General features: G+C 43.2%; 2 protein-coding genes across 2 annotated transcripts; both read left to right on the top strand.

The window, feature by feature from the left end:
- The first annotated feature begins 253 nt into the window (after positions 1–253).
- On the top strand, positions 254–18,679 carry LOC139447542 (uncharacterized). Its single transcript, XM_071228946.1, has 10 exons — positions 254–420; positions 2,353–2,598; positions 2,698–2,804; positions 4,917–5,558; positions 10,941–10,988; positions 11,750–11,865; positions 12,797–12,861; positions 14,515–14,681; positions 17,124–17,292; positions 18,481–18,679. Exons 1-10 carry the CDS (start codon positions 254–256, stop codon positions 18,677–18,679), a joined length of 1,926 nt encoding a protein of 641 aa, XP_071085047.1.
- Positions 3,776–4,896, top strand: LOC139447814 (uncharacterized). The gene is made up of 2 exons (XM_071229300.1): positions 3,776–4,653; positions 4,875–4,896. Exons 1-2 carry the CDS (start codon positions 3,776–3,778, stop codon positions 4,894–4,896), a joined length of 900 nt encoding a protein of 299 aa, XP_071085401.1.
- Positions 18,680–19,015: the final 336 nt, after the last annotated feature.

Below are 19,015 nucleotides of genomic sequence, written 5' to 3'. Positions count from 1 at the left end.
CACCAGTACTATACCCACCTCTCCTACCCCAATAACTTCTACGCCCATTACGATTACACCCACCACTTCTACACCCACGACTTCTACAACCACGCCAAAAAGAATGAATCTTTCTCCAACTACAACAACTTCCACACCCACCAGTACTATACCCACACCCACCAGTACTATACCCAGCTCTCCTACCCCGATAGCTTCTATGCCCATTACTTTTACACCAACCATTTCCACACTCACGACTTCTACACCCACCATGTCGCTACCAACAATTTCTAGCCCCACTATTTCTTCATCCACCACTTCTACACCAACCACTTCCACACCTATAACATCTACACCTACCATGTCGCTACCAACAATTTCTAGCCCCACTATATCTTCATCGACCACTTCTACACCAACCACTTCCACACCTACGACATCTACACCCACCATGTCGCTACCAACAACTTCTAGCCCCACTATTTCTTCATCCACCACTTCTACACCCACCGCTTATACATCCACTCCTAAAAGATACAATCTTTCACCAACCGCAACAACTTCCACACCCACCAGTACTATACCCACCTCTCCTACCCCGATAACTTCTACGCTCATTACGATTACGCCCACCACTCCTACACCCGCGTCTTCTACACCCACGACGTCTACAACCACGCCAAAAAGAATGAATCTTTCACCAACCACAACAATTTCCACACCCACCAGTACTATACCCAGCTCTCCTACCCCGAGAACTTCTACGCCCATGACAATTACACCCACCACTTCCACACTCAAGACTTCTACACCCACCATGTCGCTACCAACAATTTCTAGCCCCACTATTTCTCCATCCACCATTTCTACACCCACCACTTCTACATCCGCCAGGTCGCTGCCAACAATTTCTAGCCCCACTATTTCTCCATCGAACACTGCTACACCAACCATTTCCACCCCTACGACATCTACACCAACCATGTCGCTACCAACAATTTCTAGCCCCACTATTTCTCCATCCACCATTTCAACACCCACCACTTCTACATCCGCCAGGTCGCTGCCAACAATTTCTAGCCCCACTATTTATTCATCCACCACTTCTACTCCCACCATTTCCACCCCTACGAGATCTACATCCACCATGTCGCTACCAACAATTTCTAGCCCCACTATTTCTTCATCCACCACTTCTACACCCACCACTTCCACACCTACGACATCTACACCCACCATGTTGCTACCAACAATTTCTAGCTCCACTATTTCTTTATCCACCACTTCTCCACCCACCACTTCCACACCTATAACATCTACACCTACCATGTCGCTACCAACAATTTCTAGCCCCACTATATCTTCATCGACCACTTCTACACCAACCACTTCCACACCTACGACATCTACACCCACCATGTCGCTACCAACAACTTCTAGCCCCACTATTTCTTCATCCACCACTTCTACACCCACCGCTTATACATCCACTCCTAAAAGATACAATCTTTCACCAACCGCAACAACTTCCACACCCACCAGTACTATACCCACCTCTCCTACCCCGATAACTTCTACGCTCATTACGATTACGCCCACCACTCCTACACCCGCGTCTTCTACACCCACGACGTCTACAACCACGCCAAAAAGAATGAATCTTTCACCAACCACAACAATTTCCACACCCACCAGTACTATACCCAGCTCTCCTACCCCGAGAACTTCTACGCCCATGACAATTACACCCACCACTTCCACACTCATGACTTCTACACCCACCATGTCGCTACCAACAATTTCTAGCCCCACTATTTCTCCATCCACCATTTCTACACCCACCACTTCTACATCCGCCAGGTCGCTGCCAACAATTTCTAGCCCCACTATTTCTTCATCGAACACTGCTACACCAACCATTTCCACCCCTACGACATCTACACCAACCATGTCGCTACCAACAATTTCTAGCCCCACTATTTCTCCATCCACCATTTCAACACCCACCACTTCTACATCCGCCAGGTCGCTGCCAACAATTTCTAGCCCCACTATTTCTTCATCGAACACTGCTACACCAACCATTTCCACCCCTACGACATCTACACCAACCATGTCGCTACCAACAATTTCTAGCCCCACTATTTATTCATCCACCACTTCTACTCCCACCATTTCCACCCCTACGAGATCTACATCCACCATGTCGCTACCAACAATTTTTAGCCCCAGTATTTCTTCATCCACCACTTCTACACCCACCACTTCCACACCTACGACATCTACACCCACCATGTTGCTACCAACAATTTCTAGCTCCACTATGTCTTTATCCACCACTTCTCCACCCACCACTTCCACACCTACGACATCTACACCCACCATGTCGCTACCAACAATTTCTAGTCCCACTATTTCTTCATCAACCACTTCTACACCCACCACTTCCACACCTACGACATCAACACCCACCATGTCGCTACCAACAATTTCTAGCCCCACTATTTCTTCATCCACCACTTCTACACCCACCACTTCCACACCCACTCCTGACGGATACAATCTTTTACCAACCACATCAACTTCCATACCAACCAGTGTTATACCCAACCTTACTACGCCGATAAATTCTACGCCCACCACTTTTATTCCCAACACTTCTACACCAACGACTTTTACACCTATCACTTATACAACCTCCATACCCGCCTCTCATACGCCGATAACTTCTACGCCCACCTCTTCTATTCCCAACACTTCCACACCCATCATTTCTACACCCACCACTTATACATCCACTCCTAAAGGATACAATCTTTCACCAACCACAACAACTTCCACACCCACCAATACTATACCCAGCTCTCCTACCCCGATAACTTCTACGCCCATGACTTCTACACCCACCATGTCGCCACCAACAATTTCTAGCCCCACTATTTCTTCATCGAACACTGCTACACCAACCACTTCCACACCTACGACATCTACACCCACCATGTCGCCACCAACAATTTCTAGCCCGATTATTTCTTCATCCACCACTTCTACACCCAACAATTCCACACCTACGACATCTACACCCACCATGTCGCTACCAACAATTTCTAGCCCCACTATTTCTTCATCCACCACTTCTACACCCACCACTTCCACATCTACGACATCTACACCCACCATGTTGCTACCAACAATTTCTAGCCCCACTATTTCTTCATCAACCACTTCTCCACCAACCACTTCCACACCTACGACATCAACACCCACCATGTCGCTCCCAACAATTTCTAGCCCCACTATTTCTTCATCCACCACTTCTACACCCACCACTTCCACACCCACTCCTGACGGATACAATCTTTTACCAACCACATCAACTTCCATACCAACCAGTGCTATACCCAACCTTACTACGCCGATAAATTCTACGCCCACCACTTTTATTCCCAACACTTCCACACCAACGACTTTTACACCTATCACTTATACAACCTCCATACCCGCCTCTCATACGCCGATAACTTCTACGCCCACCTCTTCTATTCCCAACACTTCCACACCCATCATTTCTACACCCACCACTTATACATCCACTCCTAAAGGATACAATCTTTCACCAACCACAACAACTTCCACACCCACCAATACTATACCCAGCTCTCCTACCCCGATAACTTCTACGCCCATGACTTCTACACCCACCATGTCGCCACCAACAATTTCTAGCCCCACTATTTCTTCATCGAACACTGCTACACCAACCACTTCCACACCTACGACATATACACCCACCATGTCGCTACCAACAATTTCTAGCCCGATTATTTCTTCATCCACCACTTCTACACCCAACAATTCCACACCTACGACATCTACACCCACCATGTTGCTACCAACAATTTCTAGCTCCAGTATTTCTTTATCCACCACTTCTCCACCCACCACTTCCACACTTACGACATCTACACCCACCATGTTGCTACCAACAATTTCTAGTCCCATCATTTCTACACCCACTACTTATACATCCACTCCTAAAGGATACAATCTTTCACCAACCACAACAACTTCCACACCCACCAGTACTATACCCACCTCTCCTACCCCAATAACTTCTACGCCCATTACGATTACACCCACCACTTCTACACCCACGACTTCTACAACCACGCCAAAAAGAATGAATCTTTCTTCAACCACAACAACTTCCGCACCCACCAGTACTATACCCACCTCTCCTACACCGATAGCTTCTATGCCCACTACTTTTACACCTACCATTTCCACACTCACAACTTCTACACCCTCCATGTCACTACCAACAATTTCCAGCACAACTATTTCTTCATCCACCACTTCTACATCCACCACTTCCACACCTACGACATCTACACCCACCATGTCGCTACCAGCAATTTCTAGCCCCACTATTTCTTCATCCACCACTTCTACACCCACCACTTCCACACCTACGACATCTACACCCACCATGTCGCTAACAACAATTTCTAGTCCCACTATTTCTTCATCCACCACTTCTACACCCACCACTTCCACACCTACGACATCTACACCCACCATGTCGCTACCAACAATTTCTAGCCCCACTATTTCTTTATCCACCACTTCTCCACCCACCACTTCCACACCTACGAGATCTACACCCACCATGTCGCTACCAACAATTTCTAGCCCCACTATTTCTTCATCGACCACTTCTCCACCCACCTCTCCAACACCTACGACATCTACACCCACCATGTCGCTACCAACAATTTCTAGCCCCACTATTTCTTCATCGACCACTTCTCCACCCACCTCTCCAACACCTACGAGTTCTACACCCACCATGTCGCTACCAACAATTTCTAGCCCCACTATTTCTTCATCAGCCACTTCCACACCCACTCCTAACGGATTCAATCTTTCACCAACCACAACAACTTCCACACCCACCAGTACTATACACACCTCTCCTACCCCGAGAACTTCTACGCCCATTACGTATTCACCCACCACTTCCACACCCACGACTTCTACAACCACGCCAAAAGGAATGAATCTTTCACCAACAACTTCCACACCCACCAGTACTGTCCCCACCTCTCCTATACCGATAACTTCTACGCCCGCCACTTATATTCCCAACATTTCGACACCCACGACTTCTTCACCCACCACTTCTACAACTTCTTCTAAAGGATACAATCTTTCACTAACCACAGCCTCCAAACCAACCAGTACTATATCCAAGGCTCCTACGCCGATAACTTCTACGCCCGCAACTTTTACACCGACCACTTCCACACCCACGACTTCTACACCTACATCCACCGCTTCTACACCCACAACTTCCACCCACTTCACATCTACCTCATCAACTTCTACTTCCACATTTTCTATACCCACTACTTCTACATCACCAACAACACCAACTACTACACCTACTTCTACCGCAAGACCGATAGCATCCACACTCAGGACTACGACAACATGTACCACGCCTGCTGCGACTTCTTCCACGGCCACTTCTGTCCCTGCTTCCAGACCAACAGCAGATGTTCCGTTAACATACGGTATGCTTTTCCAATTTTCAGATACATATGTCATAAAATTAACAAGAGTTTATGTCTCTTGAAGTTTTTTTATTGAAGTGTGTGATGATTGCATTTTAACGTTATTTTACACCACAGTCAGCAATAGTCAAGCAATCTCACGGCAATGACTAATAGAGCTCAAGCGGTGAATATGGTGACCTAATATGTAGCCATCCGATCCACAATGTAGTAACAGACTTAGGGTCCATTGCCCTAATATGATCATTACAGCTGATACATTTTTCTCCTTTAATTTTGTATTGCTTGTTGATCATTTTCACAATTACATAAAAAGCACCTTGTTGTCCATACACAGTTCCAATTATGAGAACAAACAGATTCCTCAACGCACAGCTGTTCGAGTCAAAGGCTTGTTGTGACCTTCAATTTGCCTGTTATATTTTATGCCAGTCAACAAATTCCCCGGCATCTTAAATTGTACAAACCTTTTACACCGATACTAGTAGCGGACGGTTGTTTTGGAATATCGACATTAGTCGACGTCAATATAGTAGAACAAGAAAGTTACTTCATTTGGATTTATTTCAAGCACTGTTCAACTATGAGAGGCCAGGAATGTGATTTAATCATTCCTAATAAGGTTTTCTAATATTTAAGATGACAAGTTTAAGTCACCGGTGCATTGTGTATGATAACAAGGGAGATAGTTCTATGGATATACAACTTCTTTATTACAATGAATGTGACGTTGTGATGTAGATACTAACACAGTTACCAAGCATGTGATGTACAGAAATGTCTTGTTAGGAGATGACATACATATGAATAATTGATGCTAAAGTAGAAGTGGTGATAGATTGATGTTTACACAACAGGTGAGGTGAAATGGGGTTTAACGTCTCGCCAAAGATTATTGTATTTCTATAGCGACGTGCATGCACGTGTGTGTGTGTGTGGCTGCTTGTACTAGACCAAATTCTTGCGTTAGCTCACTGAGATACCGTGCCGCAGTTTAACATAATACCACACTCAGACAGAGTATACTGACTCCGAGCCGACCAGTCCTTGTTTTAGCCCCTTAATGCCGAGCGCCAGACAGGGTAACAACAAGTACCATCTTTTAACGTTTTTGGGTATGACGCGGCCGGGGATCGAACCCAGGACCTTCCGCTCTCCAGGCGGACGCTCTACCACTAGACCACGGTGGCGTTAAAGATGAGAAGGATTAAGATGTGCTTTGTAATGGACAATGGGAATGAGTTTTATGATTGATAAGTCATGATCTCATAGTATTCCGATGTAATAACATTGATCTCTGGCTGGCTGGTTGGTGTCTTTTGATGTGAAGGCTTCCACGAGTTACCTGATCTATAGAGGTTATCACGCGAGTGTGTTTGGGGATGGTAAATATCCTGCATTAGGAATAAACATTGTATTTAGCGAGCCTTTATTACTCTTTTCGCTAGATTTTACTCTGTATTTTACTCTATTCGCTAGAGTAACTGCCCTTTGTCAAAGGGAAACTACTCTAAACCTAGTCTATGAGACGTCACGGCCACAGTCAGATGTTGTTGACAGTCGGTCTGTTCTGTCATAACGTTAAGAAGTGTAGTCAGATGTACACACAGCGACAAAACGAAACAAGGTAACAATTCAAACATATTTCGTCCAAATTCAACTATTTTAATTTTGGAAGAAGGTTTCAAGACGCAGAGGTCTACAAGCACAGATATGGCTACTGATCCCGCTTGGCTCGGCCTCGTGCCCTCGCAAAATTGTTTCGAAATTTATATTTCCAAAGTTGCCAAAACTTATAAAATGCCTTAGCTACGTCACAGTAAGACACTGATTTTCAGTATGTTAGACTGTTTTTTTGATAATGATAGCAATAATCCCTGTAGTTTATTCAGATTCCCGATGGTTAATTCTGACTCGATCGCCGAATGACGAGGGCGACGCCATGTTTGTTTATAAACAGTGAAAGTAGTCCTGCTTGACCTTTGATATTTGCATCTCTATCCGCATATGACCCCAACGGATATCGTTTTTATCCGTTGGCTTTATCCTGTCGAGAAACCTACCCATTATATGATAAAGCAGATATGATATATGACTTCTGGTAAGTATGCTGATGTTGTCCCAATGGATGATGTAGTCTTGATGGGCTTTTATTTTCACTGATGGCGGATGTTAAGTCTTTCTCCTGCACTGTGGTTGTTTGTTTCTTAATTCTTAGGGGGCCGCGATTTGTTTTGCAGAGTTGCGTCCCTTTGGCCCGCCAGAAACCTGTGATTGTGGGTTCGAATCCCGGTTCGCCCCAATTATGTTTCTAGGTTTGTCAGCGCCATACTGTGTTCGTGGGTTTTTCATCGAAGTGGTAAACGTCTGATACCTGCATCACTTCGGGCTTTCCTCCCACATTAAGCTGACACGCCGTGATTTTACTGGAATACTGTAAAAAGCGGCGTTAAAACTAATTCACTCACTCACTCATTCTTAATTCCTACTGGGATGTTTCTCCAACATAAGAGTGACCACTATCACTTATAATGGACAATGATGTCTTTGTAAATTTTTGTACGTTACACAGAGGATCAGGGTTCATTCAACCGTAATCTGTTTTGTCAGGTGTGCCATAAATGGTGAGGTGAGGTGAAATGGTGAGGTGAGGTGAAATGGCGTTTAACGTCGCGTCCAAGATTATTGCACTTATATAGCGACGTGCATGAACGTGTGTGTGTGTGTGTGTGTGTGTGTGTGTGTGTGTGTGTGTGGCTGCTTGTACTATTCCGAACTGCTGCCGATTTATAGTGCTAGCCCACTGATATACTATGTCGCAGTTTAACTTGAAACCCCCCCAGACACACTAAACTGACAAGTCCTTGTTTTAGCCCATTAAGGCCGAGCGCCAGACAGGGTAACAACAGGTACCATCTTTTAACGTCTTTTGGTATGACGCGGCCCGGGATCGAACCCAGGACCTTCCGCTCTACTACTAGACCAAGCAGGCAGTCTGTAACAAATGGCGTGTATAGGGGAAGGTGCCTTAAGAACCACACTTTAAGTCACACCTGCAGTTAAACCTAGACTTATTTTTTACAGGCCTTGTGTGTGTCAGATAGAGGTGTGTGCTTGTGTGGTGTGTGTGTGTGTGTGTGGGGGGGGGGGGGGGGGGGGGGGGGGGGGGTAATGCTACACCAGGAGATCTGACTTGGTTGTGGTTCAGGGATATTTGACAGCAAATCAGCAAATCGCAACCTGAATCAAATTCTTCAACCTCACCTTCTTCCAATCACTGGCGTGTATAGGGGAAGGTGCCTTAAGAACCACACTTTAAGTCACACCTGCATTTAAACCTAGACTTATTTTTTACAGGCCTTGTGTGTGTCAGATAGAGGTGTGTGCTTGTGTGGTGTGTGTGTGTGTGTGGGGGGGGGGGGGGGGGGGGGTGGGTAATGCTACACCAGGAGATCTGACTTGGTTGTGGTTCAGGGATATTTGACAGCAAATCAGCAAATCGCAACCTGAATCAAATTCTTCAACCTCACCTTCTTCCAATCACTGGCGTGTATAGGGGAAGGTGCCTTAAGAACCACACTTTAAGTCACACCTGCAGTTAAACCTAGACTTATTTTTTACAGGCCTTGTGTGTGTCAGATAGAGGTGTGTGCTTGTGTGGTGTGTGTGGTGTGTGTGTGTGTGTGTGTGTGTGTGTGTGTGTGTGTGTGTGTGTGTGTGTGTGTGTGTGTGTGTGTGTGTTTCCTGTTTAACTCCGCACTCCAGAAAATATTCCAGGTTTATGAAGGTGGTCTGTACAAATTGAGTTGGAACCAAACAATCTTGTGATTGATATTGTGAGCAACGATCCATACCGTCGGTGTACGATGTCACCGGGCCTAACAACCCACTGATTAAGTCTCCGCTTACAACCAGCATACGCTGAGGGTAACCGGTTCTGACCGGAATGTCCACAGGGATACAAAGTTTGAAACTTTCAGCGAATGTTATAGTACACAAACACCATGATTGACATGTATATTTGAAAACGTATTTCTAAAAGAGCTTTTAATTCGTTAACCCGGAAATGTGTTAATTCGCATGATTCAACATTTATTTAGAACGATATAGACCGGATCAAGAAGTGTACACTAATTTGTGAATAATATATTTGCAATTGATATCTCAAGGGCGTGGCTATTTATATAACCCGTATTCAGAATGAACGTATAGGTCAACTATAGGCTGCCCTCTGTGGAGGGTGTGTTCCGAAAGCCGCTTCGCACGACTAGTCGGCAATCTGTTGTGACATATTCAAGATGCGATCGTGACAGAGGTTGCACAACACATGTTTTAGTTTCTACAGGGAACTTGTCAAACCTGTCAAAGTGGTTAGTCAGAACTGTTCTTACGTTTTCGCATTTGATGTCAACAGCGCCGACCTGTTAAATATTTATTTAGCTAAGTAATCAGAGAGACATTGACGTGTGAGGCTAATATATAAACTCTTACTGATAGGTGAGGTGAGGTGAAATGGGGTTTAACGTCGCGTCCAAGATTATTGCACTTATATAGCGACGTGCATATACGTGTGTGTGTTTGTGTGGCTGCTTGTACTAGTCCTGACTGATGCCGATTTATAGTGCTAGCTCACTGAGATACCATGTCGCAGTTTAACATGAATACCCCACTCAGACACAGTGTACTGACTCCGAGCCGACCAGTCCTTGTTTTTTTTACCCCCTTAATGCCGAGCGCCGGACAGGGCAACAACAAGTACCATCTTTTAACGTCTTTTGGTATGACGCGGCCGGGGATCGAAACGGGCTCTCCGGGCGGACGCTCTACCACCAGACCACAGAGGCGGCTCTTATTAATAGAAGTGCACGGTTCCAAATGAAAATAAGAGGTATCCACTCTACAGTGGGACTACACCATTCTCTCCTAATTGAAACCTAGTAATTTAAATATAATGAACACAGACATGGAATATCAAGTATCTTGCCTGACATGTAAAATACTCGAAGTTTAACTCGTCGATAGCGCTTGATCAATGTTCACGTGCTTCCTGCAGCCGTTGAATAGGTAAAATAATATCTACACTGCTGTCATGATAAAATATATTTTGCCGGTATTTTTCTGATATGTTATATGTGTCTGTAATTTATTTTTTTTCTGTAAAATCGGCGTAGCGTAGTGTACATCAACATTGACTTCAGATGTGTGTGATGTTGGAGCAAAACAGAAAGTGATGCTGGTGTTAAACTAAACTACTTTGGTGAAGCCCACAAGAAAAATACTAGAAACATAATCACGAATCGGGACATGTATCCCCGACAGTAGGTTTCTGGTTTCTTAGATTATAAAGGAAATAGGTTGTTAAGTTACTGTTTTTCATTTCAGGTAAATCAACCGTCAAACAGGAAATAGACACATCGAAACCTCGCTTAGGTAGGTTACAGAAACCGACAGCTTTTTAAGAAATAAAAGACTCGTGGACGTTGTTTATCGTACAATAAACACACACGAGGGGCTGCGCGAGTCGTTTATGTCTTACGTGAGATATAATCATTATGTACAACCTCTTAAGGATGCTGATAAGATGTACAAGCTTTAAAGATATGTACCCAGATTCTAATAATGATGACTCCCTGGATAGAATCCGACCTCGGAATAGTCGAAACTGTCTATGTTACGAACAGGTGGGTTACATTTGGTATTTCCAGCTTATTCTCACAATTCTCACTTCGATAATCTGTACCCTTTCTCCCAATACCGATTTTGTCATATCTCTCCCACTTTTGGATGCGATCGTTCGGCCACTGCGTTTATCTGCGTACCCCAGCTACATCTATGGGGAACAACTTACCAGACACTTCGCTCTGAAACGAAACTTTATTAAATATATGACATCAGCAAGATGAGAGCACTTATTCAAATCTCACTAAATGATAGAAAAATGTTATGTCATGAAATAAACCACGTTTTGTTCTCCATTGTTCTCTGCTATAGTATATGTAATGGTGGCACATAGCACAATATTAACAAAAACTGATGTTCATTTTGTTTGGAATAACAAACGAGGTTAGTTGTACTTCGCCAAACCGTTTAAAATCCAGTATTAAAATGCAGTATATCTTTATTGAGTTTGTCGTCAAATATGTATGATAATACCGTTATACATTTTCCATTTTTCCACATTTGCCTTGTAGATATTGCGGTATTTCAACTACGCTTCAACATACGCGTCAAGGACGGTTTTAACCCCGCTTTGGAAGACAAATCAAGCAGTATGTACCGACTCTACAACAAGGAGTTCATCACGAAGGTAAGCTCATCATACTTCAGGGACATTTGCATCAATTCAAGACATATTTGATAATAACGGTGCTGATGCATTACAACATTAATTCCCATCTTGAATTTAAAATGATCAAGTACATTGTAATTTCACAATTAACACTGCTGCGAACGTATCGCCATTTATTCGGAAAAGAAATAAGCTGAGATCCGGTCGGTGTCCGGTCCCTATGAGAACGTGACTTTTCTGGTCGTTGTATGAACGCCCGTCCCAAATTGATCGCGACCGAGAGGAGTCGAGTTTGAATAGTAGTAAGTCTTTAAGGGACATCTTGAAATAACCTACTGTGATGAGTCATCAAATTGGAAGCGTTTAGTAGAAAACACATGGCGGTATCCGGTGTTTCTCTGAAGCACTCATGATTCTATAAATCCAAAATATATTAAAACTGAAATCTGATTTGATTAGATTTGATATATTATAAGATTTGCTTTTAAAATTATCGATCGCCAATACTTCACGGGCTTGTATACGCCACGTTCCTCAATCGCTAGTGAACACATACGTCGTTATCACAGCTCCATATCCACGTGAAGATCCGGGTTAAAATAGGTCTTCAGCAAACCATGCTTGCCGTAAAATTCATGCGCGGACTAGATACATTTCCATGGATGCTTCGCATTGCTCAACTTGAAATAGACTCGCGTCACGACTACACCGCATATCTGCCGTATGTATTCGTAGATAATAGAGCAACAAATAAAAACCGTCAACGCCAGACAATAACCAGTCTCGATTATCTGCCGAAACAGATTCAATTGGGCTTAAAAAGCAATGTAGCGATACATTATTTGAATGGATCACACTTAAAGTCAGCGATGACACTAGGTGTTCAAGAGAAAGGTAAACCTAAGTATTGATGATTTACCTATCCTATTATCCCCATTTTCCCTTCCAGTTAACCAGTGCGTATGCGAATATTCCTGGTTTCGTATCTGTGGAAATTGTGGGATTCAAATTTAGGTAAGTGAATAAGTCAGGTATGTATCAGGTTGGAGAGTGGACACACTGCGAATGTACAGCTCGCGAGGTTCCATCTCGCTTCGTTTAATGTGAGATTGTGACGCCGACCTTAGCAACGGTCAAACATGACGCAATTGTAAGAACATGATGTTTGCCTCTAAATGCAAAACAAGAAGACATTGCTGCAGTGCATCAAATGTTCCCCGCCAAATAATGTCATGTGGAGGAATGAAGTGTAAGTGATGGAGGAGAGGATTGATGTAAAGTATAAATTGATAGTTATTACAAATATTTGTTGTATGATAGTTTGATACGGTTTTGTACTGCTCTGATTTGTACTTTTTATGTCGTGATTACTTCCGGGTTAGATTTGAAGTATATTAAGAGAAATGTACTATGTTCAACCCAACATCGTGAGTACATCATGGATGTTTTGGAAATATTCTGGCATTTGATCTATGCTTGGAGTTAACAAAAACTGCCAAAGCAAAAAACATCTACAACCGTCAACTACGGTTTGACAGTACATTCAGTACAGGGCGTGAGGTGAGGTGAGGTGAGGTGAGGTGAGGTGAGGTGAAATGGGGTTTAACGTCGCGTCCAAGATTATTGCACTTATATAACGACGTGCGTGCACGTGTGTGTGGCTGCTTGTACTAGTCCGGACTGATGCCGATTTATAGTGCTAGCTCACTGAGATACCATGTCGCAGTTTAATATGAATACCCCACTCAGACACAGTATACTGACTCCGAGCCGACCAGTCCTTGTTTTAGCCCCTTACTGCCGAGCGCCAGACAGGGTAACAACAAATACCATATTTTAACGTCTTTTGGTATGACGCGGCCGGGGATCGAACCCAGGGCCTTCCGCTCTCCGGACGGACGCTCCACCACTAGGCCACGGATGCGGTCTACAGGGGGTGAGGAATACAGATACTGATATGGAAAAATATTATATGAACACACATTTTATAACTTGCACTGGTCATAACCATTAGCTAGATCAGATGGTCGTAAGAGGCGACTGACGGGATCGGGTGGTCAGGTTCGGTGGCGTGGTTGACACTTTCTAGGTAAAGAACAGATTCTCGTAAACAAAGTCAGCGATATAACCTAGGCTTCCACAGAGGCTCTGTACTATAAAAAGGAAGTGTTGTCTCAAATATAACATTTGTGACATTTAACCACTTTCTAACTGGCATTTTGTGTTCATGGCATTCGGCCATGAGAGTCGTGCCACTTTACACTTGTCAGAGGGGTACACAAAGTGCTTGATCTAGACTACCAGTTGTCGGACTTTCATTTTGTTGATCGCCGTGGGTTAGATCGCCGACTTTGTGTGCTGGCCATTAGGTTCCTCGCTCTGGGAGTGTGGTTTCGAATCCCGGACTGGAATCAACGCCCGAAAAACACCCGAATCTGTCCTTTACAGAGAAAGTGTTATCCCATATATAACATTTGTTATATACACAGACCGTCGTCATATTGCTGAATGCGGTATTAACAACAAACAAACTAGATCAGGACAGGATCGTGGCAAGTCATCAAAGCACACCAAACTGTTTGAATATAGACCCTAACTGATGTCACGAGATACTGGTGAATACAAACCAAAATGTACATAGAACTAAGACACTATCCTCTTCTGCAGAAATGGAAGCATTGTTTGCGATCACCGGTGCATCGTGCGAGCAACGGAAAGTCCTGATGTCATAAAGAACTACATAGTACAGAATGTCTCCAGAAGTATTGGTAATATGACGTTCAACGGCAAGGCCCTGAAGGAACCGTTCTTGATTTCGAACAACGTTACTGCAGGTTATTATAATAATTTTAATTACGTGAACTCCAAGTGTTAAACACGAGGAAAAGTGAGTGAGTGAGTGAGTGAGTGAGTGAGTTGGGTCTTACGCCGCTTTAAGCAGTATTCCAGTTATATCACGGCTTGTTAGTTTAACGTGCAGGTCTCAGACGTTTACCACTTCGGTGAAACCCACGAGCACGGTTATGGTGCTGACAAACCTAGAAACATAATTGGGGCGAACCGGGATTCGAACCCACAATCATAGGTTTCTGGTGTGCCGAGAAAAGAGCATTTGTCTTTACAAGTAATAAATCGATACTCCCTATACGCCGATATCAAAACAGGCTAACGACATGAAACTATTTATAAACAAGAAACTAAACAAGAAATGTTCCATGTTTCTGTGTGTACGTGATTCTGGTATTTAAGAATGCATTCTAAGAGCATGTATGTGTAAAAGAGGGAGTGATTGGTTTGGTTTAATGCCTCTTTGAACAGTTTTGAGTCATATCAAGGCGTGTCAGCTCAGAAGGAAAGCTCGCAGTGATGCAGATCACAGCCTTTTAACATCAAGCATGGAAACGGTGTTATGAAACCAAGAATTATAATCAGGGCGAATGTACGAAAGCCTAATGGTGCCACTTGGTAGCATAATATATATATATATATACTCTTCAAAAAAAGAAACTTGACATAGATGTAAAACCACTTTTTGGCAAATATCTAAAATAATTACATTAAATGAGAACCAAATAAGTCAAACAGAAAGATGATGCAAAGCACATAAACATAGCGTTTGGGAATCAATTTTACAGCTTCATCCAAACGCAACTGCCTGTAAAAAACATGCAGCACAGGTTCCTGCATTTAGGCTACCTAGGGTACGCAGAATATCAGATCACACGGTACGCAACAGCCTGAGGGAGGCTGGACTTTTCGCACGAAGACCTGTTCGACGTCATGTATTGACCCCACGTCATCTGGCGGACCGTCTGCTTTGGTGCCAACAGAGGGTTAGATGGGCACGTGAAAGGTGGCGAAATGTGCTGTTTACTCACGAGTCCCGTTTCCTACTCACACGTGCTGATGGGCGCGCACGTGTCTACAGACGTCGTGGTGAACGTTACGCCACCAACTGTGTGCAGGAGGTTGTCCCATTTGGCGGCGGGAGTGTCATGGTATTGGCCGGAATTCATCACGGTGGTAGGACGCCTCTCGTGCATGTGGCAGGTGCATTGACAGGTGTGCGTTACAGAAACTTGATCCTACAGCCTTACGTTCTTCCTCACGTCAACGTTCATGGCGAACAGTTCCAGCAGGACAACGCTCGACCGCATATTGCACGTGTTTGTCAGGACTTCTTACACCACAAAAACATCCAGACATTACCTTGGCCAGCCCTGTCACCAGATTTGTCCCCGATTGAGCATCTGTGGGACGAGTTGGATCGACGCTTTCAGAAGGAACCCACCGCCCCAAACACTTCCGGCACTTCTTGATGCACTTCAGCATGAATGGCAGCACTTCCAACAGCGTGTTATTGCCAACTTGATTGCATCTATGGGTCGTCGGTGTCAAGCGGTGATTGATGCACGTGGTGGGCACAACCGATACTGACATTTTCTGTACCCCTGTGACATTAACTGTATCGTGTACGTGTGTCTGTCAAGGTGACACGATTAATGTTTTGAACATTGTGTACATTGATCTTCAAACAGTGTTTCAATTATGGTTTCTGTGTCCTATTTTGAAACAATCGCATTATATTACATTTTGAAAGTCAGTGTCAAGTTTCTTTTTTTGAAGAGTATATATATAAATTTCTCTTTGTTTCAAATATTGATTTTTCGAAATTTCACGTTTTTTTCTCGTTACTTCGTTTATATTTTCGTAATTAACATTATTTTCTCAGAATTTCGAGTTCTTTATCGTTTTGTGGATTTGTTTCTCTCTCGTAATTTCGATTATGTTATATTAAAAAAATCGACATTTCGAAAATAATTCGTTACTTCAATTTTTGTCTCAATATTTCAATTATTTTCTCAAAAAATTTCGAATTTTTCTCGTTACGTCCGAGTATGTTCTGGTAATTTCGATTATTTGTTTTAGTTATTTCTCGTTACTTTGATTTATTTCTTCTATTTGTTATAAAAACTCGAAAGTTCGATTTATAAAATAAACGTTAACCAACGAGAGAAAAAAAATCGAAATTACATAAAATAAAATAATCAAAATAATAAATAAATAAAAATATGCTTCCAAAGAGGTACCATTAGGCTTTCATACGAATGCGGGATTTGGACCCACGATCCCTGGATGCTGGTCCGCCTAGGGGACGCAACCCTGGACAGTGATCTGCAGCGTTTCAGACAGAAAGGTCAGGTCGAATATCATATAGATTTGTGGTAGTTTAGTATTGAAAAGTGTAGTTTTATATAGTTTACAATCACTTTCAGCTTTGAAGACCATGGACAACAAATGCAATGCTATAGGGATATGTGATCGAGGTTTTCGTTGCTTCAACGGTTCGCATCAACAAGTAATTCGGTGTCAGTCGCCCTGTTCAGTGGACTACTGCAGTAATGGTCGCTGTTTTGTTGACTCGAATGACCAACCCAAATGCAGGTAAATATATGAAAGGGTCGGAAGCATACTTGCTGCATTGCATGGAATAAGTTCAGTCTCCCCAGTCTTTCTGAAACGTATTTGTCAGGTTGGCATTGTGATAATTAGTTTCTGTTGTACAGTAAACTACGGTTATAACGAACACGCTTATTACGAACTAACGGATATAACGACCTTACTTTTTTGGTCCCGACTATTTGCTGTAGTCATGTTGTATATAAGCTTATAACGAACTACGGTTATAACGAACTAAAATAAGTAGTCCCTTTGAGTTCGTTATAACCGTAGTTTACTGTATATTGAAGTTAGAAGACAATTCTAATTACATACTAGCTGACAATCACTGACTTACTAATGTCGATCACTGGATTGTCTGGTCCAGATTCAGTTGTTTACAGACAGCCGTCATATAGCTGGAATATTGCTGAGTGCAGCATTAAACAACAAACAAACAAACAAACAAACAAACTTGAGGCGGTGGCTTAACGACATGTAACTAGCCTATATATTTTAAAAATTGCGTGAATATTCTTGAATGAATACTGATGCACAATGCCCATCTATTAGAAACATTTTATCATGCATAATTTCATATTTAATTTTTACAACAAAGACTGTTACGTCGTCCTTTACATCAAAGACTTCGGGTTCGCCCTGATTATGTTTCTTGGTTTGTCAGCAGAGTGGTAACCGTCTGAGGCGAACACCACTTCGTGATATAGCGAAAATACTATTCAAAGCGGCGTTATACCCAACACACTCACGCACTAACTATCACTCACTAACAAACATTGGCAGACAATGTGTCAGCATTGCTCAGAACCGTGAAGATCCGGGGTAGAGTAGGTCTTCAGCAACCCATGTTTGTCGTAATAGGCTACTATGCTTGTCGTACGAGGCGACGAACGCGATCGGTTGGTCAGGCTCGCTGACTTGGTTGATGCATGTGATTGAATCCCGAATGCATGGGTCGATGCTCATGATGTCAATCAATGGATTGTCTGGTCCAGACTCGATTATTTACAGACCACCGTCACATAGCTGGAATATTGCTGAGTGCGGCGTTCAACAAGAATCAAACACGAACACCAGAACGTAGGGCATATATTCAGCTGTCACCTGTATCCATTGACATCAACTGACATTTTGAACGATAAAATCTTGCTTTTGTTGATGATATGTTCATAGCTGCTATAATTCAACAACCTTCGCCTACTCTGGAGATAGATGTCAAACCAAATCAGAAAAACTTTCCATGAACAAGAATGACATCATCGCAATTTCGGCTGGAATAGGAGGAGGGCTACTCCTGCTGCTAATTATCGCCGTGGTGTGTATGTGCCTTGCAAGAAGGAAACTGAAGAAGCAACACAATCATCCCACGTAAGTGTTCCGACCATACAAACAATGCTTTATATATACACTCGGTATTGTTCAAACAAAGACTACATTAAACCCGGGGCGGTCGGGTAGCCTAGTGGTTAAAGCGTTCGCTCGTCAGGCCGAAGACCCGGTTCAATTCTTGACATGGTACAATGTGTGAAGTCCATTTTTGGTGTCCCCGCCGTGATATTGCTGGATATTGATAAAACCGGCGTAAAATCATATTCATTCACATTAATGTCATACCGCCCTGGAGTTTAATGGAGATATGCGGCCAGTTGTTTTGGTTTTTTATATACTTGTCATATGATTGAAATAGGTTCGATTTTGGGATCCAGAT

Source organism: Haliotis cracherodii, unplaced genomic scaffold, assembly GCF_022045235.1.
Source record: "Haliotis cracherodii isolate W230 unplaced genomic scaffold, xgHalCrac1.p SCAF_7, whole genome shotgun sequence".
Taxonomy (NCBI): Eukaryota; Metazoa; Mollusca; class Gastropoda; order Lepetellida; family Haliotidae; genus Haliotis; species Haliotis cracherodii.
Note: the sequence above shows the minus strand (reverse complement) of the source record. Positions and strands in the feature narration are given on the sequence as shown.